The sequence below is a fragment of the Danio aesculapii genome, chromosome 12, assembly GCF_903798145.1.
Source record: "Danio aesculapii chromosome 12, fDanAes4.1, whole genome shotgun sequence".
Lineage (NCBI taxonomy): Eukaryota > Metazoa > Chordata > Actinopteri > Cypriniformes > Danionidae > Danio > Danio aesculapii.
The window spans coordinates 23,993,381-24,014,145 of record NC_079446.1 but is presented as its reverse complement, the minus strand read 5'-3'; the positions used below and the strand labels follow the sequence as shown (position 1 = coordinate 24,014,145).

Here is a 20,765-nt window from a genome sequence, read left to right as displayed (position 1 = left end):
TTGAAGACGTCTGTGTAAAGCTACTCTATTTTCAAGAATCCCCTGCAAAGTCCCTCTGTTAAAAAAAGGCATCAACAGAAGAGGTTACAATTTGCTAAAGAACACATCAACTGGCCTAAAGAGAAATGGAGGAACATTTTGTTGACTGATGAGAGTAAAATTGTCCTTTTTGGGTCCAAGGGCCACAGACAGTTTGTGAGACGTCCCCCAAAATCTGAATTCAAGCCACCGTACACAGTGAAGCATGGTGGTGCAAGCATCATGATGTGGGCATGTATCTCCTACTGTGGTGTTGGGCCTATTTATCGTATACCAGGGATCACGGATCAGTTTGCATATGTCAAAATACTTGAAGATGTGATGTTGCTCTATGCTAAAGAGGACATACACTTGAAATGGTTGTTTCAACAAGACAATGACCCCAAACTCACTAGTAAATGAGCAAAATCTTGGTTCCAAACCAACAAAAATTATTGTTATGGAGTGGTCAGCCCAATCCCCGTACCCGAATCCAATCGAGAACTTGTGGGGTGACATCAAAAGGCTGTTTCTGAAGCAAAACCAAGAAATGTAAATGAATTGTGCAATATTGTTAAAGAATCATGAAGTGGAATAACAGCTGAATGGTGCCACAAGTTGGTTGACTCCACTCCACACAGATGTAAAGCAGTTATAAAAAAACCGTGGTCATACAACTAAATATTACTTTAGTGATTCACAGGATTGCAAAATCCTAGAAACAAATGTTTGTACAAAATAGAAATAGAGAAACTGCTATTTTTTTTAACACAACCCTTTTAACCAATTGCCCAATTGCACAGCCTTAAGAGCTTGCATATCATGAATGCTGAGTCTTGTTTGTTTTCTGATAATCTACTGCACCTACTGGTAATTTTTTTGCCATCTATCAATAAAAAAAAAATTGTAAAAACCTGGATTATTCTGGTTAGTCACATTGTACTATTATTTTAAACAATACTGTATGTTATACAAACAGCAGTATGAGAAAACAATCTTAAACATTTGTCAGTTTTGTTCTTGTTAATTGTGATTACTTGTATTTAAATAAAGTTTCATTGTCATTTAAACATTTAACAATTATTTTTAGATAACATTTTTGCCCTTTTTTTTTTACCCTCTGTCTTAAGTTGTCTCATAAAGGTTCTCTACCAGTTGATGGCCAGGCTGCTACTCCTGCCTCCGTCAGCAGTGTAGAGGCATCATTTCAGCAAGCTCCTTCAGACTCCACAGCCACCCTGGAGCCAAAGGTGGAGGTCAAGGTGAAAGAGGATGATGAGGATGAAGAAACCATGGGGGAAGAAAGAACTGCTAAGGAGGAAGACGATAAAACTGAGGAAAAGCCTGAGGTAAGCCATTTTCAGAAAATGGTTCGGTCTTATTTCCAAATAAATTATTAGGGATTGTCTTTTAATATAATTTCTTATTGATTGCCTTTTATGTTATTTATCAGGTAAAGAAAGTGGAGCCATTGAGTGATGGTGGGCCAATGGAAACTGCAGCTGGAGAGGACAAAAAACCTGAGATAAAGACTGAGCCTAAAGAAGAGGAAGAGGTTTCAGGGTCTGCAGCTAGCCAGAGTTCTGTTTCTGGAGCCACTAACAAAAAGAAAAGTATGATCAGACCCCATCTGAGCATATTTAACTGTTGGTACATTGATAGTGATGCTATTAAAATACAATTATTAATAAGTGATCAGCCATGCAACATATTTCCAACAAGGGGTAATGTGCCCAAAAATGAAAATCCGCTACTTGTTTCAAACCTCTGAGTTTCTTTCCTCTCTTGAATACAAGAACATATACTGAAGAATTTTGGGGAAAAACTACATCGATTTCCATATTTGTATGTATGTATGTATATTTATTTATTTATTCATTTATTTATTTATTTATATTTTTTGTTTCTACTATGGATGTCAGTAGCTGCTTTTTCCCAACATTCTTTAGAGCATCTTGTTTTGTGTTCAACAGAAAAAAGAAATACACCACGACGCACCTCAATAAATAAGATTTACTAATGCATTTCTTATTTGATGCTGTAGACATTTGCTTTAATTTCTGCCATCAGTAATGATTCAATCTTCTAAAATGCAATGTTAGGGGTTATGGAACCCCCTGGTTAGGTAATGGTTAGGTCTCACAACATTTTTGACAAAATGCTGTAAAAACACCAACACCACAAATGAACACTAAAATGTATTTCATGCAACAAAATGAACGCATACTCTGCATGGCTTGCTAAGATCACTACACAAATTCACATAAATACACAAATGTTTGCAATTGTACTCAACGTCAAAATGCATGAATGCATTGTTGCGGCTTATTTATAAGGCATTTTATCAGTTATGTTGTTAATCTAAAAAAGTTTTACTTTTAAAATAAATGAAAAGTTAACCAGACTGTTAATAAAGCTGTTCAGATGACAATTTATTCAGAATCTCAAGTTCAAAACAAACACTGCCCTTTACTCTATGATTGTATCTCTCACTCTACACCGTCTAACAGTTTGAAGTGTGTCATAAGAAATCAACACACAATATGAGAAGATGATTTACTTATAATAATTCAGGAGATAGCACATCCCCTTATGATGTTGTTAAGATATGAGACCGGTGCATTATGAATTATTATCTGAACAAGACCTGGAAGAAAATGGCACAAAATCCTCAGTCATTTTTGAAAATTAAAATATTCTAACATTTGTCTTCTATAACACATTTTACCTGAGAAAATATAATTTACTGTTTCATGACCCTTTAATGGGAGTTTTATCCATTCGAAATCTGTTCTTGTGCATCACTGGAAAAGTCTGAATAACATAAATGAACTGTTGCTGAGATTTTGAGGATATGAAATAATTTTCTGTTTCGCTTTGTCAGTTTTCAAACCAGAGGAGCTGAGGCAGGCTCTGATGCCTACACTGGAGTCCCTTTACCGCCAGGACCCTGAGTCTCTGCCCTTTCGCCAGCCTGTAGACCCTTCACTGTTGGGAATACCAGTACGTATGCTGTCTGCTTGTCTTTGTGAAAGGTCTGCAAAGTTTCAAAGACCCAAGGCCATGATATGGTCTCCCAAAAGAAAGATCTAATTCAGAAAATAACTGATTACTGTCCATAATTTTAGTCTTGTAACTAATTTGCCTGATAAATTTTCGTTTACAGATTCATTATGACCGATCAAATAACACTTGAACCGTATTCACTCATAAACATGAGGGTTTTGAATGTAATGGAATTTCTTCCATCAAAAATGTCACACCCACTTCAATAAACACAATATAAACTTCAAAAAACAATATATAGTAAAGTGATTATGAACCATACAATACAGTACTTGTATTATACTTGAAAAATACTTGAATTAATCTGTTGTTGTTTCTACAACTCTAGTTTTTACTACAGTAAACTGTGGTGTAGTATAATATACAATAAAGTACTGGTCACCAACCCATCGATCACGATAGCTTTGGGATTGATGACTTTGTCTAGTGGTAAAGCTCTTGGACTTATCATACAAGCTAGAAGTGTGGCCCTCTCAGTCTGGACTACTTGAGGTGTGTCATAACAACCTCCCACATTTGCCATTAGTGCCTAGTCAGGTCTTCAGACCTACTGCTCATGAGGCACTTGAGCATAGAGTAAGAGCAGCTAAATCACGTATCCAGGGTATTGATTGCTAATTGCCCTGCACTAAACTATGCAACAATTCATTCTCAAATCATTCAACTTTGCAGCAGCATAGTAAAGGGCAGCCTTACAAGGAGTCTCGGCTAGTATTTTATTCAAGGTTGAGGCCTTGTTCTCAGTTAAATCCTCCAGTCTGCCCTGCACCTTCTCATTGTCATCCCCCTCAGTCTGTGATGGGACAGTTTTTGACCATTACATCGTTAGAGAGGCATTACAGACAACAAATTGCTTCTGAATGCGATCAAAGAAGTATGTTATATTCTGTTCAGTCACAAACCCCCATTGAGCAAAAAGGTGCATTGCAAAGTTGGCCCTTTCAAAAGCAATACAGAACTTGTTAGAGAAAAAAACTAACAAAAATCAAACAAACAAACAGTAAAGCAGGTTCCCCAGGATCCACACCACATGTTAGTCTCATGTGCCACAGACCAGGTATTTGTCTGCTTTGTTTGGACATGGTTATGCCGTCCAAAGACTTTCTGGGTGATGGACCCTATTCTTGAAGTATAGCGTTCATCTAGCTCACAACTGCTAGATGTCATTCCACCAGTTTTGCAGCATTTTGTGGGGTACTTCTTTCAGATATCTACAATTATCTCAGAATGAGAATAACTTTAAAAAAAAAAAACTGTCCATGACTTAGTGAGACGAGATGTTACACATTACTCCTTCCACCATGCAATGATGGTCTCTAGTGGTCTTCCTCCATTGATAGAACTATGGTTACTTCAGTAACCAGCATCATTCTAGTACTCACATTTACCCTATATATCAGTATACTATACTTATACTATACTCACATCTGCAGGTTCTAGTCAGTAATACAAAACACGGGTCTAAATCACAGGTAAAAGTTCACCTTAGATTGCTGACCTGATCTCACTCTGAGTGCTCCAGTCAGCACTTCCCTGAGTCTTGTTAACAGCGTCTTCCTCAGGCTCAATTAACCATGCTCATTTATTCACACATCTCTGTATACATGGAGTAAAAAACGGTTGACATTTTATTCCATTACACCAATCTACACTGTCTTATGAAAATGTACATTTGATTAAATGTATATACCTGTTGTAGGAGACCTCAAAAACAAAGGTACAAACATTTAAAATGACATAATTTGGGGAACCAATACGCTAATTATCTCATTTATGTAAACCGATGTTTCTACTGTTCATGATGATTGTCATTTTTACCAATTTCAGGACTATTTTGACATTGTGAAAAATCCAATGGACTTGTCTACTATCAAACGAAAGCTTGACACAGGCCAGTACCAGGAGCCATGGCAGTATGTAGATGACATCTGGCTTATGTTCAACAATGCCTGGCTGTACAATCGTAAGACATCACGCGTCTACAAGTACTGCTCCAAACTGGCGGAGGTCTTTGAGCAGGAAATTGACCCAGTCATGCAGAGCCTTGGCTACTGTTGTGGGAGAAAGGTACAGTGGAGAACATGGGACTGTTTGTACACATTAAATTGTCTTTATAAGAAACTGCCTGTTTTACAAATCGATGTTTTCCTCTTTGTGGACAGAATGAATAAGAGCTTGCGGCTGATTCTGTAATGAGCATTAGAGAGTAGGTGTTGAGCTAGCAGAGGGTCCTCATAATGGGGTTTTTAGTATTAGCGCAGAAGTACATATTGAACTGAAAGGGACCTGAAATTTATCTGATATTTTATATATAGGCGTGTTTTTGCCAAAATAACATTGCCTAATTTTAAATTTTTTTTTCCTTTACAGCTTGAATTTTCTCCCCAAACACTGTGCTGCTATGGAAAGCAGCTCTGCACTATACCACGAGATGCTGCTTACTTTAGTTATCAGAACAGGTAAGGAACTTATGACTGAGGGGAGTTTCAACAGACAAACAAGCAAATATTTATCTGAAATGATCTGCATTTTGATTCTTTCTTTCAAATGCATGCAACATCTTTTACAAAGCAGTTTTCCCCACTGTTCTTAAACATATAGAGTGAATGGATCATTGTTAGGGGTGTAATGGATCATGGTTGATCCTTGATTCATACTGATCACAACCCACGGTTCGGAACACACATGACCCACAGATTAATACATCTTTTTTTTTTTTACTGTTAGATTATTGCTAAATTTGTATCGATCACAGAGAGATCGCTTTTCGCGTCATTTAAAGCATTTATGCTTTCCTGTAAAATATAACAATGAAGAAGTTGTGGTCGGTAATTCGGGATGTGATGGGTTTCATTTAAAGGTGTTTTCAGTCACTACTTGTTTACCCTGCATCAATGCATTCAGTGTAAGCTGCATGATTAATCAATAAAAGATCTCTATCTCAACAACCATGCAATATAAATGATAAATGTTGGTGATTTGCATATGTTTATTAATCCTCAAATCATTGCATTTAAATCTGAAAACGCAAAAATTTAGTCTTTTGAGTTAGTTATAAAGTTGGAGTGCTGGGATAACAGTTTATAGTTTAGATAAAACCACTGATGATCATGGTGAAGATTAAAATCACCATCAAATTCTCAAAAATGAAAGTTGTAGGCAGCAATTACATCATTTAACCAATAGGTGGTGACAACCAGCTATCAAAAATATTCCACTGAATAAGTCTTTTAAAAAAATGACACATCTAGCAATGAAACATGAAGTTTTTTTGAGTGAATAACATTCATTTATTGGAAATGAGACTAAAATAAATATGGGTTGTACAAATTGTAATGTTAGATTTTCTACATGTACTGTTCTCAGCAGCAGTTGTAACTGTAAAGTATTCAGTACCGTGAAAAATTCACTCTTTTTATTCAGCTGATTATTTCAGCATTTTATTTTTAATAAAGTTACAGGTTCTAAGTTCTGTTTGTTAAAACCAAAAGTGTCTTGCAGTGCTGTTTTTGTAATAAAGGGAAGTCAAATTACATTTCTCTCCTGCCCTTTTTGTCTTATCCCTAAAAATGGTCTGATTCGGACTAAAAAAATATTATGTGATCCGAACCATGGTATTTGTGAACCGATAAACCATTAATAATTGCATCTTGGTTGACAAGCCTGTCTTTATTATTTTACCTTTTCCACCAATCAGTCCATAGTCATTGTAAAACTCAACCTGTGTGAAAAGACCTGGCATTTTAAAGCATACTTCTTTTCTCTTACATATAATCATTAAAACAATCTAATAGAATCATACATTTACCAAGTCAGTTGTAAACCAGGTTTCTTAAAACAAAATTAGTCTCATTTTATTTGGTCTTGTATGCCTAGATGTGTTTGGTCATATTTATGGTTTTCATAATAATTAGAAATATTGTATCCGTAAAGTCATATGATCCATTTTATTAGCATTTTTTTTTAGTAATGTAATGTATGATTCGATTCTGGCACTAAGAATTTTTTTTCAAAGGACATCTTTGAAATGCCTGTTTGCTTGACTTGCAGTGATTTTGTTTGTTTAATGTGCTCATGTGTCCTGAAATCTCAACACCCTTCGCAATTGATTCTGCTCCTTTTTTGCTGAAATGTTTTTTCTCATTATACATGTAAATGCTAATCTGTGCTTTGCTTTGGCTTTCTGCTTGTCTCTGTCTCCCTCCGTATTCATCCATTTCTGTCTGGTCTGATGTTTTTCTTTGTCGACCCTTTTCTTCTTTCCTGTACTTTGACGTTTGTCATGTCTGCTATCGCCTGCTTTCATCTGACCAATCATCTGCACCTAAACCCCTCCCTGCTCAAAAATCCTGCATCATGATTGGCTCCTCTGGCGATGACCCTGTCCTGCGCTCCCCCTTTGGCCTGCCTTGTCCTGCACTGATTGGTGGCTACCTCCTCGTTGCCTTGCTGTGATTGGCTGTGATGTTGGCACATGGTATAGTTCACCAAAATATGGGCTTCTTGCTGACAGGTACCACTTCTGCGAAAAGTGTTTCAATGAGATCCAGGGTGAAACAGTGTCCTTGGGAGATGATCCATCCCAACCTCAAACGTAAGTTGACTCTTCTTACACACTATTTTAATCTGCTTTAATGCAGTCACTAGAACAAGATCATTCTGTATTATCAAACCCCCTATATTAGGCATGGGCTGGTATAAGTTTGTAATGGTATGATAGCTGGTTAAAAAATATCACGGTTTCACGGTATTGTGATTACTGCTCTAAAATAAGTTCTATTTTTTTTTTAAATGTCTCAGTAAAAAACAACACTTCCCCTATTGAACACAATGTTCAGTAGTTTATTTTTCAATTTACATTTATAATATTTTGGACAGGTAAATATGTCAGGCAAAATAATAAAAATAAATCATTGACTTCTGCTAGGTCTATTAATATATATATATATATATATATATATATATATATATATATATATATATATATATATATATATATATATATATATATATATATATATATATATATATATAAAAAACTGATTTCTTTACAACACCTAAAAAAAACACCTTTACAAAAAAACTTTACATTATACCTTAGGAACGGTATAACAGGAATTGTCTGCGTTTTTTTTTTTTTTTTTGAAACCTTGACTTTTCCAAATCGCAGTAAAACCTTAAAACCGGTTATCGTCCCATGCCTAATATATATAAAGACATATTTCAGTTGGTTTACTGTTTGAAATTTTAAAGCAGGATTTGTGAAGACAATATGTGCACCCTTTGAGCCTTTCCATGTTGCATGGTCTTTTCTTGTTTTAATAGAGCTACAATTTTCCTGAATATTTCTAGATCAATCAACAAAGATCAGTTTGAAAAGAAGAAAAATGACACGCTTGACCCTGAGCTGTAAGTTTACGGAACGTATAATTCCAGTTTTGAGCATTTAGCAAAAATTCTCAGTATTTATCCATTTTGTTTTTTCCTTTTTGTTTTCTTTGTAGATTTGTGGAATGTATGGATTGTGGTCGTAAGATGCATCAGATCTGTGTTTTGCACAATGAAACTATATGGCCAGCAGGGTAAGCTTCCTGTACTGAAATATATTCATATCAAGGTTATTAATAGTTTTGGTTTTTCATTAGTTTTAATTCAAATTCAGTTAGTTTTAATTATTTTTCAGAGGTAGATTTACTTGTTTTTATATTTTGAAATTGCTTAGTTTTAGTTAGTTTTTATTAGTTTCAGTGTTAGTTTTAGTTTTTTGTTTGTTTTGATTTTTATAAGTTAGAATTATTGTTAGGTGCAAGATTCAAAATCATCAGAATAAATATTAAATAATAAAAACTCAACCAAACAAACATTTTTAAAAAGCATTTAGAGGACACATGAACACTACCATTTACCATTTTCAAATTCAAATAGAAAAAAAAAAGGGGGTATTAGGCATGTAAAAAGTAAGTTGTTTATGAGTAAGTGCTTATTGGACAGGTGATTTGTTTCAGAATGTTCAGTTCGATACGGTGAACTAGTTCTTAGAAGATCTTAGAAGATCCGGTTAAAGAGAACGATTCCTTCTCGATCGCTAGTACAGAAATAAAACCCATTACTGGTGGACCCAAATGTGTTAAATGAATACATTTAAGTCTCTGCTCGGGTCGTATTTAATATGGTCACCATATAACATATCATATGTTACTGTCATGTCCAGTCATTATTGTCGTGGGAGCAACAGCAAGCATGACGGAAGGAGGACTCTCTTGATCTTGCCAATAGCATCAGGATTACAGACTCTTGAGGTGCCATACGGGTCAAACACCTGGCGTATGAGTAAAATTGGCAGCGCAAAATAAATAATTTACTTCTAAATGGCCTATGTATTATTAAATACATTTACAAAATCAAAAATGAAGGGTGTTATTGTTATAATTTTAGTTTCAGTTAGTTTTGTATGTAAACAATAGTTTTTTATATATATTTTTTTAAAACTCAAGTTTTTATTTATATTTCCGTTAACGAAAATGTTTTTTTTTTTAATTCTGGTTTTCGTTTTTTCATTTGCTTTGGTTAACTATAATACCCTGGATTCCTATCAACCTTGGTTTTTGAAAGGTGTTACAACGTTAAAGACGTTACACCCCGATATGAGTCCTGAATTTTCCTTTTTGTCTTGTTTAGCTTTGTGTGTGATGGTTGTCTGAAGAAGTCCAACAAGACCCGCAAAGAGAATAAATATGCTGCTAAAAGTATGTGGTTCCATTTTGTATTTCAATAAAAAAATCGTTTTAATCTTGATTGTGTTGATTAACGCCGTTAATTAAACAACATTTTTTGGGGACTTTCAGGGCTTCCACAGACCAAACTAGGCAATTTCTTGGAAACGCGGGTAAATGCCTATCTAAAGCGACAAAATCATCCAGAATCTGGTGAAGTCACCGTTCGTGTTGTTCATGTCTCAGAAAAAATGGTGGAAGTCAAACCAGGCATGAAGTCTAGGTGAGATGCCATAGATTAAAATCAATCGAATTTAATACTTATCCGTTTAAACATTTCAGTGGTTCCTTCAAAATGTTTTGTGAATTATATTCTTCTTATTGCTTTTGTTGTTTAATTGCTTGGATTTTGTTTTCGCATTTCATAGGTTTGTGGATAGCGGAGAAATGTCAGAGTCCTTCCCATACAAATCGAAAGCTTTATTTGCGTTTGAGGAGATTGATGGTGTTGATGTCTGCTTCTTTGGGATGCATGTGCAAGAGTATGGCTCAGATTGTCCACCACCTAATCAAAGGTCAGACATATGTTTTCCTTTACATGTATTTGATATGTGGCCTTTTTTATGTCCTGCTAAACGATTGTTCCTTTCTCCACTCTTTAGACGGGTTTACATATCTTATCTGGACAGTGTCCACTTTTTTCAACCACGCTTTTTAAGAACAGACGTGTACCATGAAATCCTTATAGGATATCTGGATTATGCCAAAAGACAAGGGTAAGGTGATACTACCAGGCTCAGTTCACATTGACTTGTGAAATTCTTAATTAACCCTTTTTGTTTATTTGCTCTTTCTTAGGTTTACCACAGGACACATCTGGGCCTGCCCTCCTAGCGAAGGAGATGATTACATCTTCCATTGTCATCCTGCAGACCAGAAGATCCCCAAGCCCAAGCGACTGCAAGAGTGGTATAAGAAGATGCTGGACAAAGCTGTCGCAGAGCGTGTTGTGCATGATTACAAGGTACAATTTAGACAATTTAAATTATTGCACATTTTATTAGCATCGAGATGAGAAATCAAGGAATGTGATAAACTGTGTTTATTTATTAGTTTGTTTGTTTTTTTAGGACATCTTCAAACAGGCAACAGAAGATCGTCTCACTAGCGCCAAAGAACTGCCCTATTTTGAGGGTGATTTCTGGCCTAATGTTCTTGAAGAAAGCATCAAAGAATTGGAGCAAGAAGAAGAGGAAAGAAAGAGGGAGGAAAACAGCACATCCAATGAGAGTGTTGAGGTTAGTCTTTAAGGTTTGATCTCAACTGTCCTTGTAAAATAAGTTTTTCACACAACCATGAATGTTTCTCATTGTTTCTTTAGACAACAAAAGGTGACAGCAAAAATGCCAAGAAAAAGAACAACAAGAAGACGAGCAAGAACAAGAGCAGTTTAAGCCGAGGAAACAAAAAGAAGCCTGGAATGCCAAATGTGTCTAATGACCTTTCACAGAAGCTCTATGCCACAATGGAAAAGCACAAAGAGGTATGAGATCTCTGTACTGTGATGTTTTACCAAGAAATAACTTGTCAAGCATTATCTGTGCTTGTTGAGTTTGGTGATGATCAGTTTTATTTGTAGTGTTCACATATTACTCGGCATAATTTATTATTTTTTTGTTTTTAAATCCAACATGTTTTCTTCTTCGCTAGGTGTTCTTTGTTATCCGGCTATTTGCAGCACCCAATTCTAATGCCCTTCTGCCCATCGTTGACCTGGATCCCTTGATGGCCTGTGATTTGATGGATGGTCGTGATGCCTTCCTAACAATTGCACGGGACAAGCACTTGGAGTTTTCCTCATTGCGGCGTTCCAAATGGAGCACTATGTGCATGCTGGTAGAACTGCACAACCAAAGCCAGGACCGCTTTGTCTATACCTGTAATGAGTGCAAACACCATGTTGAAACTCGTTTTCATTGCACTGTGTGTGAGGTAAGAACTATTTAATGGCAGGGCTTTACAGGACATTTTGTTGTTTGAAAATGGCACAAGTTTGAAAGATTAATGATGTTTTCATTAGTATATAAAGCTAATATGCCAGAATATATTTACCTTTTTCTTGAGTAAATTGAGAGCTATTTTTGCATTGTTCTGTATTACTCAAAATTGGTACCAGGAAAAGCTGGAAGTTTGGTCACACTATATATATATAATTGATGCACTTTGTCCAGTATACAATAACTTGGTCATTTAGTGATTATTCTAACCTTTCTTTCACAGGACTATGATCTCTGCATCACTTGCTACAATACAAAAGGTCATGAGCACAAGATGGACAAACTGGGCTTGGGGTTGGACGACGAAAGCAGCAGTCAGGCTGCTTCCACAACGCAGAATCCCGGAGACTCAAGGCGTCTCAGCATTCAGCGGTGCATCCAGTCTCTGGTGCATGCCTGCCAGTGTCGCAATGCCAACTGCTCACTTCCATCTTGCCAAAAAATGAAACGTGTAGTTCAGCACACCAAAGGCTGCAAACGCAAGACCAATGGTGGTTGTCCTATCTGCAAGCAGCTCATTGCACTTTGTTGTTACCATGCAAAACACTGCCAAGAGAACAAATGTCCTGTGCCGTTCTGCCTCAACATCAAGCAGAAACTGCGACAACAGCAACTCCAGCACAGGCTACAGCAGGCGCAGATGGTGCGTAGAAGAATGGCCAGTATGCAAAGAACAGGCCAACAGCTTCCAGGAGGTGGTTGTGGTCTGCCATCTCCTGGGAATGGTTGTACTACTGGTCCGAGCACTCCAACACCGAGCACTCAGCCACCTACCCCTCAGACGCCCACTCAGCAATGTCAGCCTCCAGCAACTCAACCTGGTGTTGGTCCATCACAGCAGCAACAGCAGTTGGCAGGGATGTCCCATCAGTTCCAGCCAATGTCTGGAAGTGGTGGGATGATTAACTCCCCACAACAGCAAATGTTACCACAGCAGCAGCAACAGCCAACATCAGCTCAGCATCTCCAGCATGCCAACAACCTTCCTCCATATGTGCAAAGGCCTGCAGGCTCATCTCCACTTCCTCAGTCAATGGGAAAGCCAGGCATGGTGCCAGGTGGCTTCCCTCAACAGCAGCAATCAAACCTAGGGCAGCCTGTGATGCCACAACATCAGCCACCTGGCCCCCCACCTGCAGCTGTAGAAATTGCCATGAAAATTCAGCGAGTCGCTGAGACGCAACGACAGATGGCTCAGCAAAAGATCCTGCAAAGAAACCAGGCTCCTGGCATGGTGCCTCCCCATGGCTTACATCAGGGTCCGCAAACTCAAAACCAGATGGGCATGAACCTTCCTGGCACTACAATGGTTGGGCCTCAGGGTATGCCATCTCAGGCACAAGCAGCAGTGGCTCGAACTCACATGGATCAACAGCAGGGAATGGTCACAGCAGGCATGCAACAACAGCAGCCAGGACCTCAGTCTCAGCTTCCCCAAGTCCAGTTGCAGCAGGGCCATCAAGGAGCACCTCAACTTCAGGTGCCACCACAGCAGCAGTGGACTGGTCCTGGCATGCCTCCGCAGCAGAGACCTGGGGTAATGAACCAAATGGGTCTGCATGGAATGGCTGCACCACCACAACAGCAGCAGCAGCAGCAAGCAGTTGGTCAACCGCAACCACAAGGGAGCTCTGGTGTAATCGGTATGATAAGTGGCCAAGGAGGGGCTGCACCTGCAGGCGCTGGTCCTGGAAATCACTCTCAGGCTGCCATACAAGACCTTCTAAAGTTCTTAAGATTACCCAGCTCTCCCCATCAACAGCAGCAAGTCCTGAGTATACTGCGTTCAAACCCTCTACTCATGGCGACCTTTATAAGGCAGCGGGCTCCTAGGTACCTTGGTCGAGGTGGTCCTGGAGCAGGAGGTGCAGGTGTTCCAGGTGGTCCTGGTGGAGGTCCAGGCATCATCGATGGCCAGCAAATGAATGTAAATCCTGGTGCAGCTCAGGGTGGTATGCACATGACACAAGGAACGACCATGCAAATGAATCCACTTCAACAACAACAACAACAGCAGCAGCAGCAGCAGCAGCAACTTCAACAGCGTCCTATGATGAGTGGAAATTTGCAGCAGCAACAGCAAATGGCAGTATTACAGCAGCAGCAGCAGCAACAAGGTGTTATACCCAATCAAGGCACCAACATCTCTAACATCCCTCCCCAGTTAAGGGAAATGATGAGACGTCATTTACAGCAGCAACAGCAGCAGCAACAACAACAACAACAACAACAACAACAGCAGCAGCATCAACATATGGGTAACCATGCTCAGTTCCAGCATCCTCAACCACCCCAGCAGCAGGGTTATCTAGGCCAATCTGGAATTCCTTCACAGCAGCCTGGCCAAACTCACTCAGTTGGTCTCCAGCAACAACAGGGAGGTGCCCAGCCTGGAACCCAGCAAAACTACTCTGGGTCTGTGTCCCATCAGCAGGTTGCAGCAGCTCTGCAACAGAGGCTACAGCAACAGCAACTTCAAATGCAACAGCAGCAGCAGAGTGCTATGGGAGGATTCCAAGGTGCTGATGGAGGACCTGGAGGTGGTGGTCCCCTCCAGCAGCAGATGCAGTCAGCTCCTATGGGCTCACAACCCCAAATGTTTCAGCAAGCTTTACAGCAACGGCTCCTCCAACAGCAACAGTCACACCTCGGAGGAGGATCTCCTGCTCAACACAATCCCATGAGTCCACAGCAGTCCCAGCAACAGATGTCCCAGTCTCCCCATTTACAGGGCCAGTTGCCCAATTCTCTCGGCAACCAAGTTCGCTCACCCCAACCATCACCTCGTCCCCAGTCCCAGCCACCAAACTCTAGTCCATCTCCTCGCTTGCAGCCCCAGCCTTCACCCCATCACATCTCGCCCCAGACTGGCTCGCCCCACCCAGGTCACCTTCCTCAACACCATAGTGGTATGGCTGCTCCTCCACTACCACAACAACAAGCGCAGGCATCCCAGCAGCAGTCACAGGCTAATGCAATGGACCCGGGCCCATTCGGAGCAGACCAGAATGTCATGCTTTCGCAGTTAAGTGGGATGGGAACCTTACATGGGCAGGGAAAAAATGACATGCTGACGAATAACCAAGATATGGGCTCGAACATCAATCACTCATTGGATTTGATATAATGTTGTAGTGCTCAGAGAAGTGTCCTGGTTGTCAGGCTTTGGTCACAGATTTAAAAAGGTTGTCATCGATAGTATTACTATTATTATTTAATATTTTTCTTATGTAATTGAAAAGAACTGAACTTCCTATGGGAGATACTACATGTGCAAGTCGACAAATTAAGTTAAATGAATGGTAAGTTATTGCTGTTAATATATATATATATATATATATATATATATATATATATATATATATATATATATATATATATATATATATATATATATATATATATATATATATATATATATATATATATATATATATATATTTTTTTTTTTTTTTCTATTGTGTTGAAAGGGTTTTTGGATAAGGGATGGGGAAATTGCTTCCTCCTTGCGATACGACCAGAAATATTTTTGGGGCGTAGAAGTCTGCCTTTTTTATAGATATTTTTTACGATTTTAAATATGGCATGAAATTAAAAAGCAAAATTCAAAAACGAAATGGACTGTTTTTTTTTTTTTTTTTTTTTCTTGTTTTTTTTTCTCCACAGAACAGTTAAGAATGTCATCAGTTTGAAGACTATTAGATTTATTCTCGCGCATGTACTAATTATGATGGCATTGGTAATAACTGTTATTTATTGCTCCGCTCTTTTGGTTGGCTAATAGATATTTTCTTCTTTTATTTTGGACAGTTTATGGCATCTGCTATTTGAACCTCCTACAATTCTTGAAGAGTATATTTTTGTTATTGAATGACAAAATGGATGAATTTATATTCTTTTTTTTTGTATCTTCTGTTCATTTTACATATTGCTTGAGGGGTTGATTTGGCTCAAGTGAAGTTTTGGGAAAAGTATGTATTTTCTGATGGCTTGTTGCATGGGAAATATCTGTCCTCCTATGCATGTTGCAGTTTTTCCACCCTTCCCATGAATGTTTTCACCATGCCCTCCTTGGTAAGGGAACCTGGTGACTCTACAGGTGTGAGTGTGTGTGTGTTGGACAGCGCAGTGATCTCTACTGAGATGAGGAATTGTGGATTTTGCAAATAATCATCTTGAACTTCCCTCTGCCTCCTCCTTTCCTTCACATCTTTCCAGTAAGGAATTGTTGTTTTGATTCTTCACATCCCTCTCTAGTGTTCTGAACTTTGGGATTTACTGATCACCTTAATGTATAAAGAACAATTCTGAACTGAAAATACATTTCTGAAAAAGAAATGTCTGTTAAACAAATATACATATGTGAACGGAGATAAATGAACAGATGTTTCCTCTTGACTAAAGATCCTTCGAGCTAAAGAATAATGGGCAGCTTAGATTTAACCTGAGAGATGTTTTTTTTTATTATTATTTTTTTTTTATACGTAAATTAAGTGGAAGTCAGACAAGCACCAATGCGCCTTTGTATGTGTGCTTCATTAGTGTGTACTAAACCAACACTGACTGTCATTTATGTGTGCACAAATACAGCAAAGAAGAGTTTTAGATTAAAATGAAAACATGGACGGTCTTTCTGATGGCATATGACAATAGCCTATATAATAGTAATTATTATTATTATTATTTCTTTTTGGTTAAAGAGGTGCTGGATGACTTCACAACAGAGGCAATATGGCTTTAGACTTATTTTATAAAAACGAGGAGAACAATATTTGTTTTATATATAAATATATAGATATATTTAATTTTATTTTTGAGAGTAATAAAAACTTTGATTTTACACTTTTTCAAAGATGTATTGATGATGCAACATGACACTGTCATACTATATACATCCCACTTTGGGGAAATCTGAAAAATATCATGGCATTGTAAGGAAATGTCTTATGAGTGAAGTATATAGATTATGATTCATTGTATAAACCATGGCAATTTGCTTTGATCTGTTTAGTTTCATTTCTAAAACAAACTGGAAAAATCAACCATACAGTTTTATGGTTCCTAGTTTTGTCCACTTTTCTCTTGCTAACACTTTGGTGCTTGCTGAGAGAAGCCAAAACTAAACAAAAAAACCTGTTGCTCTGATTTCAGTAGGTTTACTGTTTGTTTGTTTGTTTGTTTGGCTGTTTTTTATAAGGTTATTATGGTGGTCAGATTTTTTGCCAATTATTTAATTGTACATTAAAATGTTTGTACCATTCAAAAATAATTGGTTTGTGGTGTGGTGTTATTATTAAAATGGACATCCCCTTCTTTTGTACAATCTAAAAAACCATTCTGTAATGCATGATGCTGTATGGTTACACCAAGGCTTTATTTATGGTATTATAATAACACATTTTTCATTTTAAAGTGCAAATATTCCTAATAGCAAATGCAACCACAGACATTTGGCACAGACATTGTCTATCAAATATATACAAGGTCCCAAGAAGTCAGATACCAAACAGTTGAGCCTCCGGAGATAGACATTCCTAGAGGTTAAAAATACATTCACCTCGATATATATATATATATATATATAAAAATGTTGTCTTCAGGTCTCAGTTATCATCTTCGACTAAAATAACACCAAAGTTAAACAGCGGCCAAGTTGAAGCTATCATTGTAAACTACTGTGCAAGGTCAAACGGCAAGAATATCCAGGACTACTGTATAAAACATGTAAAAAGAATTTCACAAACACTGAAGAGACATGAGATTTTAGCAAGCGATAGTGTTGGGGAAAATTAAACAAGTTTTTCATACACATAATTAGTCAAAGTAGAATAATGTTGTGCAATGACAAATAGTGCAGAGTTTGTTTATTAATGTTTCAGTGGGCCATTAATACTAACTTAGCAGCAGATTAGGTGTGCAACTTTAACTGAAGGTTAAGATTGTGTTAATATGAAGGAGCGCTGCTTTTTAGGGGGGCACTTTAAGTCCCCTACAGTAAACATGAGATTTACAATTTTTTTTATTTATTCAGGCTATCTCTAGGTCACTTGGTCACTTTATTAGGTACACCCATCCAACTGCTTGTTAATGCAAATTTCTAATCAGCCAATCACATGGCAGCAACTCAATGATTTTAGGCATGTAGACATGGTCAAGACAATCTGCTGCAGTTCAAACTGTGCATCAGAATGGGGAAGAAGGGTAATTTAAAGAATGTGGCATGGTTGTTGGTGCTGGACAGGCTGGTCTGAGTATTTCAGAAACTGCAGATCTACTGGACAAAAGAAGATTAGGGTCAGAATTTGGCATCAACACCATGAAAGCATGGATCTATTCTGCCTTGTATCAACATTACAGGCTGGTGGTGGTGGTGGTGTAATGGTGTGGGGGATATTTTCTTGGCACACTTTGGGCCCATTAGTACCAATTGAGCATTGTGTTAATGCCACAGCCTACCTGACGTATTGTCTCTGTCCATGTCCATCCCTTTATGTCCACAGTATACCATCTTCTGATGGCTACTTCCAGCATGATAGTGTGCTATGTCGTAAACTGAATCATCTCAGACTGGTTTGTTGAACATGACAATGAGTTCACTGTACTCAAATGGCCTCCACAGTCACCAGAACTCAAGCCAATTAAACACGTTTGGAGTGTGGCGGAACGGGAGATTCGCATCATTATTGTGCAGTTGACAAATCTGCAGCAACTGCATGATGCTATCATGTCAATATGGACCAAAATCTTGGTTCAATATCTGGAATATTTCCAGTACCTTGTTGAATCTATGCCACGAAGGATTAAGGCAGTTCTGAATACAAAAGGGGGTCCAACCTGGTACTAATAAGGTGTGCCTAACAAAGTGGCTGGGGAGTGTAGCTATCGACCTAGAAAACAGCAACTTTTCCGTCTGTCTTAATACACATTTCAGAGGAGCCTAGCTTTAAATAGGAAAATTCTCATTTCTCTTTTGAGCGAAATGCTAATGGTCTAATTTGTTTGAATGATTTATGCTAAGCTAAGTGATATTTTCCCACTACAAAGCATGTTTATGTCATCTGATAGGTGCGGCAACTTCTACTTCAAAGTGGCTTTTATAAGGCAGTTAACATCACGTAAAGAAATTGCACTTTGGACTGACACTGTATGAGTGTAGGTACTGTTTATATCTATGCTTCAGTAGTGGCAGCTTTATAAAGCATTCCACCATATTGGAACAGTAAAAGACGGTCTGTGAACTCTCGAGAGCAAGCTAGTTGACAGTGTGTCTGTAACTGAGAATATCTGCATGTGAAGTGGATTTAAGCAGATGATTACGCTAAACTAATAAGATGAAGCTATTAGCTAACATGGCATTAAAAAAGTGAGTTTAAAAATCTGTACTATTGAGGTAATGCATTTAAAAACAGCCAACACATTAACCTGGTTTCCTCATGTTTGCACAAAATTTTCTGCAACATTTTCTAAAGGTTCCTGAAAATCAATTGAGAAATGATGGCGTTTATTAACTGATATTAGGTAAAAACCATTGTGTAATATTGGTTGCGAAATTGACAAAAGTTTTCATCATGAAGGATTTGTGGAATCTTAAGTATTATGAACGATTCTCACCTGTTCACAATTCTTATGGAATTATAACCTTATAGTATAATATAACCTGATAGTTTGCAAATCTAGTGGCTGCACTATCAAACTTATACTGTGAGTAATGACATAGATTTTTCTTGTGAATACTGTTAAAGTACACAACATTAAAACTGACCACATTTACTTTGTTAGCAAACATTTCTAGTTTTGTGGTGTGCATTTATCTGTGCAAGTCAGTTAAAAAAATCTTTGTTATAACTAGCTTGAGCATAACAACCATAATCTATTAACTTGCACTTAAAAGTCCACATGAAGCTGCAACTGTTTTTTTTTCCGTATTGTGATGCAGTTCCTAGAGAAACAGAATATTAAATAACCAAACAGTAGGCGTGGCTTTTTTCTACTGCGAGCTGATTGGATGTACTGGATGATTGGTTGTAGGCATTTCATTCAGAAAGATGGGGAAAAGTGTTTGGGGAGAGTTATTACGACCTAACAGACACCCTCCTCCTCACCATTTCTGTTTGTTGTCAAAACTGACAGTTGGAGGGGCGTGATTAAATATTTTAGCCACGCCCAATTCCTAAAATGTACCTAATCTGACAATTTAACTGAAAACAAAAAAACAGGAAGTGCATTTTCAGATTTCAATTAAAGATTACAAAGGCAAAAAAATGTTTTTCTTAATGACATGCACAGATGAATTGTTCACCACAAATCTAGCAATGCGAGTTAACAAAATCATATGCTTAGTTTTGATTTCATGGGGACTTTAAGATGACTTTTTCCCAATTTAATTCATTCATAAATTTTCTTTTCAGCTTAGTCCCTTCATTAATCTGGGGTCGCCACAGCGGAATGAACCGGCAACTTATCTAGCACGTTTTATGCAGCGGATGCCCTTCCAGCCGCAACCCAACACTGGTAAACACCCACCCACCCTTGCACACATTCACAGACACTACGGCCAATTTAGCTTCTTTAATTCACCTGTACCGCATGTCTTTGGACTGTGGGGAAACTGGAGCAACGGGGAGAACATGCAAACTCCACACAAAAATGCCAACTGGCCCAGCGACCTTCTTGCTGTGAGGCGACAGTGCTACCCACTGCACCACCAGGCTGCTTTTTTCCAATTTCTTTAGTTAAATGGTTTTCCAAACATCAGTCTAAGCAAATTTTGAGTTTTTTTACAATTTTATTTTAATGATAACCTATGGATAAAAGGTCAATTTGGCAGTTATGATGACTGTTAAAGGTAAACCACGTCCCTCCAACTGTAAACTTTTGACATTAAGGAAACACCTACTTTACTACATCTAAT

At 37.9% G+C, this 20,765-nt stretch overlaps 1 protein-coding gene across 4 annotated transcripts in view; it reads left to right on the top strand.

Annotated features, from left to right (window-relative positions):
- ep300a (E1A binding protein p300 a) overlaps nt 1–15,191 on the top strand; it is a 32,060-nt gene extending 16,869 nt beyond the window's left edge. For 2 of the 4 annotated variants that reach the window (XM_056469049.1, XM_056469048.1), the window contains exons 15-31: nt 1,149–1,367; nt 1,472–1,631; nt 2,903–3,021; nt 4,912–5,151; nt 5,455–5,543; nt 7,598–7,678; nt 8,410–8,493; nt 8,589–8,666; nt 9,763–9,830; nt 9,930–10,080; nt 10,226–10,372; nt 10,460–10,573; nt 10,656–10,821; nt 10,928–11,095; nt 11,179–11,340; nt 11,508–11,789; nt 12,078–15,191. In XM_056469049.1, the coding sequence (XP_056325024.1) occupies nt 1,149–1,367; nt 1,472–1,631; nt 2,903–3,021; nt 4,912–5,151; nt 5,455–5,543; nt 7,598–7,678; nt 8,410–8,493; nt 8,589–8,666; nt 9,763–9,830; nt 9,930–10,080; nt 10,226–10,372; nt 10,460–10,573; nt 10,656–10,821; nt 10,928–11,095; nt 11,179–11,340; nt 11,508–11,789; nt 12,078–14,981 (5,232 nt within the window). In that variant the 3' untranslated portion in view covers nt 14,982–15,191. The remainder of the gene's footprint in view (nt 1–1,148; nt 1,368–1,471; nt 1,632–2,902; nt 3,022–4,911; nt 5,152–5,454; nt 5,544–7,597; nt 7,679–8,409; nt 8,494–8,588; nt 8,667–9,762; nt 9,831–9,929; nt 10,081–10,225; nt 10,373–10,459; nt 10,574–10,655; nt 10,822–10,927; nt 11,096–11,178; nt 11,341–11,507; nt 11,790–12,077) is intronic. The other 2 variants (XM_056469051.1, XM_056469050.1) reach the window with 1 other exon arrangement.
- The last annotated feature ends 5,574 nt before the right edge of the window (nt 15,192–20,765 follow it).